We start from the raw sequence: 13,906 nt of genomic DNA on the forward strand, positions 1-13,906 counted from the left end.
GTTTGCAGATGTTTTAGCTAGTCTGTACGAATGTGTCTTTCTGTTAGGTTGCTGTTGCTGCTGTTGAGTATAGTACTACTTCAGTGCAAAACTTGTGCACAACATAATGAAAGTAAAGATTGCAAAAATGGAACAAAGACAAGATGGAAGACGGGACGGGCGCTTGTTCATAATGAAAGTTCATTATGGAGTGATGAGGTTTATAGCGAACAAAAGGTTGAGGACACAAAGACGTGGTACACGCAGACACGTCCTTCTGTGTCCTTGTCCTTTCGTGCTCTATGAGCCTCATCATGTCATACCAGCATGCCCAAAACGCTGTGTTACTGATCGTTATGGAAATAATGTGATATATATATACAGTCAACAACTGAATTTTCGGACATGCCTGATATTTCGGACGTCTTCGCGGCACCGCCACGACCCCCATAGAATCAATGTATAAGGACATCTGACTTTTCGGACGCTCGAGCCCCCCACTGTCCAATTTTCCGGACTTTTTGACGCGACGGAAGGTTCTTTGGCTCCTCACGCAGCGCCCTTGCGAAGGAAATCGACTTGCAGCCAAAGCATGTCACCGATTTGGTCTGGCCACGCTGGCTATGTTCATCGCCGCACTTCCGCCTCCAGCGGAGTGTCCGGAGCGGCGTCATGGTTTGTTTGCGCAGGCCACGTTTTGGCTAGCGTGGTGTGCGGTTGTGCTATTGTGTCAAGTGTGCTCTACGACGCTAGGCCTAGGTGCTTCGAAGCCCATCAGTGAACTCCACTGTTCGCAACTTGAGGATTTCACTTGCCTTCGATGGCCCCCACTCTGTCTTCGTCGTCCTCGCCGATGGCATCGAAGCGCGAAAAGCAGTACTGTTGGACGACGTGATCAACGACCTCCGCTCTGCTGGGGTTTCCATGCCCACGGAAATAACTTTTGAATAGTTTGTTAATTGACGCTGACAACGAGCTCGCCTTCTGCGCAGAACTGACTGACGAGGAAATAGTCCAAAGTTGAAAATGAGGAGCCAATGCCTGCGCCGTCTACAAGCGCCGAGTTGACGCGAGCACTGTTGACTCTTTCATCGGTGTACAGTGCTGACATGAACCTTGCTCAGATCGAGGCGAATATGATCGCATGCAACCGGAACGCCGTCCAAACAACAATCAACAAGTTCTCCAAGCCACTGCAGCAATAACACCGGCTGCCCCACGATGCACATGTACATAATAAACCGGCAGTCGGCTGCATACAGAGTTTTTGAACGCCTCTTTTTATAGCCTCTTCACTGATGCTGTGGCAGGGTTTGGAAGCCTGTTGCTTCGCCCTTTACCTCTAGATCCGAGAAAAAAAGAAAACAGGTGTGTTTTTTTGCATGCATTCATTTTTTCGGACTGCCTAAATTTTCGGACGTTTTTACGTTCCTTAGACGGTCCGAAAAATCGGTTGTTAACTGTATATATCTTTACACACACACACACACATCCGTGAAAATTACGCCCGGAAGATAACAAAATTTGCAACACTCTTAATCTAACAGAGTCATGTAGTACTAAATTAAAAATAGCATGTGTGTATACAGAATTATTCAGTTCCCAAGCAAATATTGCATCTCTTTGTCTGAAACTAACGGAAGGTTGGCTGATGTTTTTACCATGGAAAAAAAGTTTTTCTTGTTCACTACTAGTGACTGAAGCATACCAGTTCATAGTTGGCATAGTTGAGTCACCCATTTTACGACATTTCACTTTATATTTATGACATTATGGCACTTAAAACCACAACAACCCTGAATTGAGCGTAGTAATTGGTGATCACTAGTGACTCGGGCCTATAATTAGGCTATTTTCAATCTGCTTTTGATAATGTCCTGCATGATAAACTAATTTTAAAGCTTAGAATCCTTGGCATCACCGAAAGCTTTGTCAACTGGATTTCTGAATACCTGACTAACAGGAAGCAACACACTGACATTGGAGGACAGCTTTCTGGCCATCTCCCAGTCACGTCAGGGGTACCAAAGGCTAGTGTACTGCGCCCCCTGCTCTTCTTGGCTTATATTAACGATATTGTAAATGTAATAACTCCTGGTGTGCAAATCCGGCTGTTTGCAGGTGACTGCGTTTTGTTCAAAGAAATTTTTTGTTCCGATGGTCAAATTGAGCTAAATAACAACCTGAATAACATATTGAAGTGGTGCATAGATTGGGGGATGGTTGTTAACGCCGACGAAACTATTTTCCTCCCTATAACACGTAAAAAACGCCTCTGTCATTTACTTACAGACTTGGCCCATCGTCGTTGAAAAAAGTCGACAATTACAAATACTTAGGTGTGACATTAACAACTAATTTATCCTGGAATATGCATGTTGGCAATATTTTTCATCTACCTTTCGAAAGCTCTGCTTCCAGGAACATAAACTTCAAACCACCCCAAGCAATGTTAAACTACTATGCTACTACTATTCCTTAATCAGACTCAAATTAGAATATGCCAGTGCAGTATGGGACCTGTATACCCAAATAAACATTAAGTGTCTTGAAAGAATACAGAGGAAAGCAGTCCAGTTTATTTATAACAAATTTTCATGAACTGACTCTCCATCCAAAATGGTCAATGACATTCCCTTTCTTAAAACGCGTCGAAAACAGTTCCGAATCGACTTCCTTTCACTGCTTCTTAACCACAAACTTGCCATAGATCTATCACCGTACCTGTCACCCTTACTAACCAGACCCACAAGGCACCATCAGCCTAACTCTTTAACACCTTATTTTGCTAGAACTGACACTTACATGTATTCCTATTTTCCACGCACGGTCTTAGATTGGAACAAATTAATCCAGACATCTTAGTCTCTCCTACCACACCGAAGTGTCACTGTTGCACCGTTTAACATCTGTTATTGTAGCACTATTAATGCGCTAATCTAGAAACAGATTCCATTGTTTTTTTGTACTCAGTTGTGTTATATCTTATTACACTAACCTTGAAACAGATTCCATTGTTGATATTTTGTGTTTTATTGTCTATGTTATTTCTTCAAACAGCTTGTATTGTCGTTTTCTATATTATGACTGTTTTTTAAAGCTACCCACCTGCTTGGACCCAAGGGTCTGCAGTATGTAATAAATAAATAAATATTATTTTCTTAATTACTCATTTAATGACAGTTTCATTTGCACCAGTGGCAATGTGTTTGATTGGAGGCTACCAATGGCATAGTAGAAAATGTGAATAGTATTCACTTGTGCTTGAAGCCTACCAGTACTTAGTGGTCATCATTGAATCACTCTGACGTTTCGCTTCAAATCTGTGATGACGTTGAATGTGAATATCTATGAAGCTTTAAGCAAGCATAATTACTGATAATCACTGGGGACATTGCCCTTCAATGTAGCAATACAGTGTGTTTTAGTTTATCATTGACAGAATTTTTCAAAATCAGCCATGGCATTTAGCAAAATTCTATTTCTTGAGCTAGATTACTCTCAGAGGCAGACATTATTTGCACAAGAAATTGAAGTGAATATTTGACTAATTAACAAATTTTTGCTAAATAACTTTTTAAAGAATTACTTTGTGGCATAAGTTAAAACTTATGAATTGTAGCCCTAGACATCTAAAGTCACCTCCACTTAGAATGAATTCTCAAGATGACACCAGTTTTGAGATAAGCATTCCCAAAGTTTGCGACGAAATGCATTGATTGGTGTTCCAGTAATGTCTTAGCTTCAATGCGTAAGAAGGCATCTTGGTAAACAAAGTTAGTGGAACAACATTTTCGCCACGAGTTGGACTGCGCTCACAACTGGTGCTTGTTTCAGAATTCATTTCAAGTGGATGTGCCTTGTGAATTCACTGGCTTCTATATGTGCATTGCGATAAGTGCACCAGAGTAATTTGTTAAAAAGTTTATTAGGGAAATTTAGTCAATTATGCGTATTGATTTTCAATCTGTGTAATGTCCGCCTCTTTGAGTAATGCACCTCAATGAGTAGATTTGTGCTATATGCCATGTCGATTTTTAAAAGTTCTGTTAACATTGCAATAAAGCACCCGGTATAACCAGCTGAAAGCTCATTTATTGAGATTTTGATTGCTATGCCTGCGTGGTGTATTTATGGCTGCTGGTGCCATATTTCTTACTCCTAATTACTGTTGCTTCAAGTATATCACTTGCTAATTAGTGCAAAATTATTTTCACAATTATCTGCTCGCGTGTGCCGGTGAGGCTTGACTTGCTTATGTTGAGCACGATAGTACATACTGGAAACATCAGTTATGCCTCACACCCAGTGTTTTGTATTTTCCCTCCATGTAAATGCTGCTGTGACTTGAGATTTGAACATGCCTTGTCGTTTTTTAATCCCATCGCTGTGAGTAGCCAAGAATTCCAGATGTCATCAATTTTCTTAAAGGGGCCAAGAAACACTTTTTGACCATAGTAAAAAATGTTGCGGATCAGTTGTAGAGGCAACTATGAACATGTGAGCCAAATAATACTAAACTGCATGCAGCAGGGAACTTACTACCTACTATCACACACAGCAAAAAATTGCTTACTCACTTCCGCAATGTCGTCATGCAGTGTCATGGAAAGCAACTGACTCACTAACACCAAGGGCTGATTTTGTCATTGCAATAGTATTCTCAGTAATGTGTAATTGCTGTACTCAAGCATTATTGTGTAATAAAAAAGACACGGACGTAAGAGAAGAACACACACCAAGCGCAAACTTTCAACTAAATTTATTGTGCCACTGAATTGGTTTATATATGTGAAGAAGTATAGACTGCACATGCACTTACATGAAGAAAACGAACTGCGCATGCATGTAACATAATTATGAGCCATGTGATGCCGCCTCCAAGAAACTTACTGTATTTACTCGATTGTAACGCACCCTCGATTGTAACGTGCACCCGTTTTCCATGACCAAAAAAACAGGGAAAAAAAAAGCGCCCTCGATTGTAACACGTACCCATTTGCCATGACCTCAAAAAAAAAAAAAGTCCTTTACAGTACCGCGCACCTCATTCTTTCATACAGAAATACAACTTTCTGTCATTTGGAAAAAACAAAGATTTACTCCCAATGCACTAAAGTTACGATGAATAAAAAAGCCGCAGTTTTGCTTGAAAGGCGAAGCATCAATTATGATAGCAAATTAGTAGACAGCTATATGAAGAGTAAGGATAGCAGTTTTGCATCCTTACTTTGCACCCCGTTTTGGATAGCAAAAGTAAGGAAGGATTACCAAAGCACACATACTTCAGGCAGACTCGAAGTGCGTATGAGGTGGAAATTTTTGAAATGCTAATGGCTATATGGTAACACAGAATTAGGGTCACACTCGATTCTAACACGCACGCAATTTTGAGACCTGTTTTATTGGAAGAAAAGTGCATGTTAGGTTTGAGTAAATACGGTAGTTCTTAATACGCTAGTTCTAAGCTCCTTAACATCGATAGAAAATGCCTGATGGCCACGGTCGGAATGTAATTTCAAAAAATCAACCGCAGTGTCTGAGCTCTTAACAAGGAAATGGTCGCTGACAGGCAGAAGGCCCAACATATGTTGTAAAAATACCCCAACGCTTTTGCCAAGTATCAATTTCTGACACAATCGTAATGGGACACCGGTCTTTTGCGTTTTGGCACTAAAGAAAACTTGTAGATGATTTCGTTTACTGCTTTCAAAGGCCTTGGTTAATTTTTGTAGATTAAGTCTGTTGCACATGTGCTTTGCCACCGCCTTTACCTTAGCCAGCAACAGCTCCCTATGACAGTTAAACGTGGCACTGATGTCTTCTGGAGCTTTGAAGGTAAAGTCCTCAGCAGGTAATACAGCAAAACCCTGCTTTATCGGCTGGAATCACACACAGTGAATTGTCTACGAGTGAAGAGGCCACCGATTCACCGATATCGTCGCCTTCGGTTGGGTGCACCTTTGTAGTACATCGATACCTTCCGATATGATGTGGCCTACCTCGTGATCTGGGACAAGCCTTGAGACATCTCGAATGTAGGACTGAAGTTCTCTGGGGAGCCCTTTGGTTTGGACAGCAAACTTCGGCCCGAGAGATAGGACCTCTAGAATCTTTTCAAGTAAAGCAACAGACTCATGAACATGGATGAGGTTCTCCTTTTGTCTACGCATGAAGATCGCTCCTCGAGACTTGGTTTCCCTGTTCGGAGGCTTTCTTCCTTCAGCACGACACTCCACCAGAGTTTGCAGGATCCTACAGTCCGAGTGGAACCACCAGGCGCGACTTTACAGGCAGTACCTTTCAGTACAACTTCAGTGCGGTGCAGGGAATCTCACAGCTAATTGTCTGCATCACGAGTACTTTCGGATGCAGGACCAGACGACTGAATACCTATGGCAGCAACAACTATGTAGACTCCGAAAACAACAGCCACAGAAGCGGTCGGCTCCGCAGAACCTCAGAAACGGTTTGGTCTGGCTGTTACGTCAAGGTGATGTCACTCGGAGAAAGAGTGGAATGTCATGGCGCGAGGGAGACCAATGACCCTGCAGTGTTCCGTCGCAAGGTCACGTCATCATTTTTGTTTGTACTTTGGGGACGATATAATAACTGAAGGATGTTGCTAGTTCGGTAAAAAAATATTGGTTTGTTTACAAAACTTGCACATTTAATTTCCACTAATAACTTAGCTTCCGACATAGACAGCTAGTGCTTTAATTTTATCTGCGTTGCTTTATTTATTTCTTGTTGCTAGGTGGTGCGCCATGCGTTAAGCAATCAAAGAAGTTCTCGGTGTGTAGGCCGTGGCTCTAATAGGATTTCGTTTAGCCGTGGCTGAGCTTCTTGGGGTGGACGATTGCAATGAGAGTTCCGTCCAGGCATCCCACAACTTCGAGAATCTTGCCGCGGTCAAGGAAACGTTCTTGACTGCGGCTTTCTCCTGCAGCGTGGAGAGAAATCTCTCACCCCTTTTTCTTTTCCCTCAACCGTAATGACCCTAGCGACGGCGGTAATGATGCGACTGACCGATGGTTGCAATAACCCAATAGCTTCTACATTCCAGACGCAGTGCTGAAAACAATCCTCAGTAAAAGAAAAAAAAGGAGAAACGTAGCACGCAGAACACTTGTGTCGGAGTGTCAACGCTACTAAATCTTGTGGTTTGCGATATTCTAGCTCTTCGCAAATCCATCGCATTCTGTTTTTGGGGTGCCTAAACTGCCTTCGCAACTCGCCTTCACTCATGTCATACGTCATGTTGCTGTCTTAGGCCAACGCTCGCCAGCAACACAATCAAAGAAGCCACTATCGGCATCCCTCTCGTCGTGCCAGCCAGCGCGAGACTTGCGGACGGCCATGGTTGCCTTAGCAACCATCAAGATCATGCTCGCCACCGCGCACGACCCTCAAGTGAGCCACTTCTCCACGGTTCCTCTCGTAGCAGACGCCGGGTTCCTTTCCAGATCATTGACAACCTGTGTGATGACAACAAAATTTGTTGTCATGCCCACCAGGGATGATGACAACGAAGTGCCGATCAATGGTGTTCGTGAGAGTGAACTGGTTCCAAAGCGAACCGTTACAGAATACGGCCGCTGATTGGTTAATGGGAAATCACTAAAGTAGTGAAGAATACCTGTACATGCAATACTGCGTGCACAGTGGCTATGAGGGGTAATAATAAAATGGTAAGCCGGCATGAGAAATAGGTAGATAGGCTATTGGTTTTTGGGCAGGGAAAAGGAAGGAATGCTATGGGTATTTGGAACCCATTTAAAAAGGTTTGGTGTCTGAATTCTTCCTTGTCCAGGTTATACACCATTCAGCAAGGGATGTGGCACACATTTTTGATCTAACTGAAGTTTAATGATGCTAAAATTGCACAGCAAATACTGTGAAATGTTTCAGAGCTTCCAATAGTATCTGCGACTCGTTGCCAATGACACCCTTATGTGCAGAGACATGAAATAAGGTTATATGTCTCATAGGTGTTACAGATAAAAGAAGTTCAGACATTCAGGAACCCCAGGTGGTCAAAACTTCCGGAGTCCCCCACTACGGCCTGCCTCATCATCAGATCGTGGTTTTGGCACGTAAAACCCCATAATTTAATTTTTTGTCCGTTGGGGTCTGAGAATGTGGGCCATATGCTATCCTACCCATTTTGATTCTGTAAATTTCTTTCTCATAATCGGGTTCCCCTGTGAGTAATTTACCTAGGTAAACATATTCCTTTGTGTACGCTAGAGGCTGACTGGCGATCCTGAACTCTTGTTTTCTTGCCATGCTATTGATCATTATCTTTGTTTTCTGCATATTAGTCTTTAACCGCACTCTTGCACTCTCTGTGTTAAGGTCCTCAATCATTTGTTGTAACTTGTCCCCTGTGTTCCTCTAATAGTGAGTGACTCCATTCTGTGATTACTTGGAGAAGTGCTTCAGGGCCCTTTTAATGATCTCATGCTGACATTTCTTCCCACTTATTTGCCCAAATTGCTGTCCGCTTTTTCACCCTAACAAAAATAAATACAGCCTGCAAAAGTTGTCATTAGTTACGTGGGAGGAAATTTACTTGTACCCTATATTTCCCTTTTATTTTGAAAAAAAATGAAGGCTATCAACTTCTAACCTTTTCTGAAGTTGTGATTGTCTTGAAATTTGGACCTTGTGTTTCGAATAAATTTACTGCTTTTTTGTTTAAGTTGATTGGCATTGGGATTAAATTGCCTGGTGCTTAAAATAAAATATGTGGCACTTGGATTAAAATGACTGGCAGTTGGATTAATTTGTGTGGTGCTTGGATTGAATTGCTCGGCAGATGGAATAAATTGATGGGTACTTAGATTAAAGGACCATAACACGGTCGTGCGACTATATTCTCAGTTTAACATTGTAACTGAAAGTAAGTGGCCCAATATGTTATATATGTACAAAAAAAAAAAACTTAGCTATGAGCACATACATTATCTTGAATATTCTATTTGAAGTCCCTGCCTCTGAACACCTTCTACTGACTAGCGACCAGCACTTTTGCATGGACTATGTGATGTCAGAAAATGAGGGAATGTTGTGTTGTCTGCTTTCAAACAGTGTGAGCAGACCACATCGGACCTTTTGCTCTGGCACCCAACAGCGCAGCAGGAGCATCACCGTTGAGTTGTGCCCACAATACCTTCACTCACTCGATTAAAAGTAGCAGCAAACCACCGAGATGCACCTGCAAATACAAAATGACACATGGTGGCGACAACATATTTATGGCTCCTGCAGTCACTTGCAGTGTGTGCAGCACACCAAAACATGGCCTTCGAGATTGGCTTCTGTTACCCGAGGAAGCCGTTTCCGAGGGTGTCAGTTCATTTCGTCGCTGTTCAGTGTTGCTAGACTGCTGTACAGTTCAACTGCAATGTAAACAAAAATTGAAATATAAATTTTCTACGGCATTGAATGTGCTTAAATTATGCCAGCTTTCTGTGGGACGCATATGGCTTAACATGCAATGCAATATTCAAGCTTGAAAATTTGGTGTCAAGGCCCTTTTAAATTGAGTGAGAGCACCCGTAGATGCCAATTTCAGTTTTTCATAACATGCACACGAATTTCACCCTAAGCCAGCAAATCAGGTGAAACTAATTTTGGATGTTCTAAGCTGTTGCAAGGTAATTTATTAAATTCATTAATTAAATGTACTTATAAGTTTAATCGACATCTTCTTCCTCAGGTTAAAAATAACACTCGTACAAGAAGAGCTTAAATGCTGCAGCTTAAACAGTGTGCATGTCACTTAGTGGCACTCTTTGCACTCTGAATTATAACCATCAGACGCTGTTACCCTGTTACGCCATAAATTTGTTGGAAATTGTACTTGTTAATTTGGTATCACAGCCTTTTTTCTGTGCTTCAACACTCCTCTCTGGTTAGTTAGTTACTAGCTCTACTGACAAGTCTCATATCATTGACGGAATGCCATGGGGCTGTGGCTTTTGTTGGCAAACAGTGAGAAAAGGAAAGGCGTGCTTAATTTCAAGGCGCAACAATTTCTGGCTGTGGTACAATAAAGGTGTACCCTAAACAATCTGCGAGCCTATTGGCAACCACCACAAACCTCTTGTGCCAGCAGCAATGCTGTAACGCACTGCCTTATGAGCAGAGGAAGTTTTTATATTACATGCTGCAATTTATCGCTTGCAAACTTTGCGCTTATCTCGAGGTATGATGAGGTGCCCAGCTTCCGAGCCGATGGGCACTGGCGTGCTAGGACATGGTAGTATGTACGTGCACTTCTCTGCGCATACAAGTGAAGAGCTGTTTTCTCATTCAAAATGTGTCATTTTCATGGGACACTTACTAGATGGTGTTGTTTTTTACTAGATTATTTAATTTAGTGTCAAGCTAGAACAGCCATAATGCCTCTTGGTTTCCCATTTTACTGGTTGATACATACATGCACCTCTGTCAGCAAGAGTGAAAATGGGAGGGTACATATTTTCCTGCCATGTAGTTTCTGAAATCACTGTGCTGTGTACAAAAACTGTGATGGCTTTCATGCTTCTTTTTAACTTGCAGGTTGACCATCAAAACAGAGTGGGCAGGTGTCGTTGAGGAGCCCGAAGACAGCCCTGTAAGCCGTGGTGCTTGGCTCAGTGTGGCCCAGCACCAGGAATGCCACTGTTCCAGCACCCACAGTTGTGCCCCAAGAAATTGTAGGGAGTGTGAAGACAATGTCCTTGCTGCTCCTAGTGTTTTCACCCATGACGTGACTGGGATGTTCACCAGATCTGTTCGCCAGTTGCTGCTGTGAATATAGCCCATGTTCCTGCAAGCTCATCAGCTCCATCCATCCCAGGCTTGATGTGTGTGCAGTACAATTTAGCTAGCACCTGCGGAGACTGGCAGGTAGCCAGAGTGGTAGCAGCTATTATAAGCAATAGCACTGTTAAAACTGTTCACTGTGATGCCGGTGCCTGGAAATTATTGCATTAAAAACCATCTACACTTTAAAAAACATCTGTTACACACCAGCAACAACACTGTATTGAACCCTTTCACTGCCGAGGTAACTCGGGGGACCCACCCTTGCACCACCCTCGTTTCTCTCTAGTACTATACTCATTTTGTGTTTTTAGTGTACTCCCTGCCTCTCCTGAAGCCATTTGTGCAAAAGAAGAACATTGCGTGTCTGTTGTGCCATCTATGGAGAGGTCATCTAAACACACAAAACTCTGAAGTGAAATTTCTGACAGCATGTGGAGCACATGTCTTCGTGCTGTGAGGCTCTGTCTTGGCAAGTCAGGCATGGCAAGCCAGTGCGACGGGTCCCTCCACACTTGAGATAAAAAAAAATTATGAACTGTTTATGAATTCTGTATTGGGAGAAAGTGATGGCAAAGTGCCAGCTTCTGTGTAACATAACATGTCCACTAAGTAAACATGCAATAAAAGCATGCCAGGGGCTGAGTAGGCGTTGGGGGGAAAAAAACAGCCAGCAAAAGGGGTAGAAGGACACAAAAGACAAACAATAAGTGTAGCTAAAGCAATAAAACATGTAGGGAGAGAGGGGGGTAGAGCAATAAGTTATGCTCCTAAACATGTTTCAACGTTTATGCTGTTCTCAGTAATATTATAGAGTGTTGACCAATGGTGACTGCTGCTATAGAGCCCTTTCTGATAGGAAGGAATATAGGGCGTGACTCATGATCACATGATATGTAAGAGAATTCCACGATTCCCATATTTCCTCAAGCATGAAAATAATTGTTAATAGTGTGAGGCAAGGAAATGCGATCTCGATTTCGTTTAGCATCTTTGGGAAGTAGTCATGATAATAGATTGGGGGGAACGATTGCAGGTAATGGTAAATAGGAAATATCCCAAAAACATGCATTTGCAAATTGCTTTACCATGAATTTTAATAAAAAAACTTATAGGCTATTAGATAACACAAGCTGTATTCTGTTGATGTATTAGTCTATTAGCGTACTGATCTTAGTATATTGGTGTATTAGTTTATCAGCCTATTGGTACATCCACCTTTCAGTGAATTGGCCTGAAAGCCAATTATTTGCAACATTGGCCCTTACGTTGGTACACTAGAAGACCTATACATTAATATGAAGGTCTGAGAAATTAGTACTATGGAAATCCACAAGGTGGAAGAAGCTTTCATCATCAGCATTATCATCAGCCTGTTTTATGTCCACTGCAGGACGAAGGCCTCTTCTTGTGATCTCCAATTACCCCTGTCCTGCGCCAACCAATTCCAACTAGCGCCCGCGAATTTCCTAATTTCATCGCTCCACCTAGTCTTCTGTCATCCTCAATTGTGTTGCCCTTCTCTTGGTATCCATTCTGTGACCCTAATGGTCCAATGGTTATCTAACCGGCGCATTACATGACCTGCCCAGCTTCATTTCTTTCTCTTGGTATCAATTAAAATATTGTCTATACCCGTTTGCTTTATAAAAGGGAAAAGATAGTCATCCACCTGAAAGCATACATGAAGCTAGAAAGGAGCTTCGTGCTCTTCTTGGGTGCATGACAAGTTCTTTTTCGAAGTGCGGAGGTCTGTGGCCCCTTAGGATACCTAAACCTGAATTCCTGAGCAAGGCCACATGAAGCAAAGTACATTAGTCTGAATTTACCGTGGTTGCCCAGTGGCTGTGGCAATGTACTGCTGAGCTCAAGGTCTTTAGTTCGATTCCGGCCATGGCAGCCACGTTTCGATTTTGTGCACTTACATTTAGATGCTCGATGATGAACCCCAGGTGGTCAGAATTAATCCGGAGTCTCACACTACGATGTGCCGCATAATCATATCGCGGTTTTCGCACGTAAAACCCGAGAGTTTAATTATCTTTAACATTAATCTGGAGAATGCACCAGAGCATACTATACTATGAAAAAAAAAAAACTAGAATTGGTAGGAGTAGTTACGGAGTAAAACGAGAGCAAGGTGAAAGCAGCAGCCAACGTTTCGACAAGTGGACTTGTCTTCTTCAAAGCGACATGCTTTGCTTGCCACAGTATATATACGCGGGGTTCTAAATGGGAGAGGGCCTAAGGTGGAGGGTGCGGCAACGAGCGAAGGTGTGTTAGCGGTGTAGGGTGTCGAGTTGAGAATAAAGGAGTGCGGTGAACAAGGCCAGGGACACAGTCGTCTGTCAATCACGTGTCAACGCCCGTGTGTCAGCTGGCGTGTCAACGGCATGCACAGCTGCCCTCATAACTTTTTTCGCTGGTGCTCGTGGGCTATCATGTCTCTGAAAGAGATAATAGAAGGAGCGACAAAAACAGGTGCTCGTAAAAAAAAAGAAGAGAAAAAGGGAAAATACTGAAATGGTATAAATAAGTAAATACATAGCAGCACATACCTCTACCGATAGTCCTACAGGCGAGCATCCAGAGCACTGCAGCAATGTAGTAGACATATCCCAGAGTCTAAGCCCCGAAGAAGTTGATCTCCTGAAGGGTGGTCCAACATTTTGTCCGACAAACAATGCAGTAAACAAATACAAACTCCACAAAGATGTAATATAGTTTTTAAGATGCATGCGCATCAAGGAGTTCTTTTTCGATAGGCCAGACATAGGAAAGCAAGATAGTGACTCTCTAAGACCACCTAGCACATGGACACCGGAAACCGAACAATGCCTAGACCTGGATTTATACATAAAGCTGACATCGAAGGAATTTTTAGAGTCAGCGCGGCAGTGCTGGAAGTGCAAAAATTTGTCCCCCGCTCAACACCAAATCCTTAAAGAACTTGCGAAAAGGAATGATATTGTAATAAAACCAGCAGACAAAAGCGGCAGTATCGTAATCTGGCCTATTGAAAAGTACAAGAATGAGGCCTCCGAACAATTGAGCAACCACACCGATTATAGAAAAGTCAACTCTAACCCAACTTCAGATTACAGCAATACTG

General features: G+C 42.5%; 1 protein-coding gene across 11 annotated transcripts in view; it reads left to right on the forward strand.

Annotated features, from left to right (window-relative positions):
* Window positions 1-12,423, forward strand: part of LOC142566826 (uncharacterized) — a 52,351-nt gene extending 39,928 nt beyond the window's left edge. For 5 of the 11 annotated variants that reach the window (XR_012825144.1, XR_012825143.1, XR_012825137.1 and 2 more), the window contains exon 5: window positions 10,549-12,412. Coding sequence is in view for 1 of the 11 variants with exons in the window: in XM_075677716.1 (XP_075533831.1) it covers window positions 10,549-10,783 (235 nt within the window). In the remaining 10 variants the exon portion in view is untranslated. Of the gene's footprint in view, window positions 1-7,252; window positions 7,393-10,548 lie in introns of all 11 variants that reach the window. The other 6 variants (XR_012825139.1, XM_075677718.1, XM_075677717.1 and 3 more) reach the window with 3 other exon arrangements.
* The last annotated feature ends 1,483 nt before the right edge of the window (window positions 12,424-13,906 follow it).

This window comes from Dermacentor variabilis, unplaced genomic scaffold (assembly GCF_050947875.1).
Source record: "Dermacentor variabilis isolate Ectoservices unplaced genomic scaffold, ASM5094787v1 scaffold_13, whole genome shotgun sequence".
Taxonomy (NCBI): Eukaryota; Metazoa; Arthropoda; class Arachnida; order Ixodida; family Ixodidae; genus Dermacentor; species Dermacentor variabilis.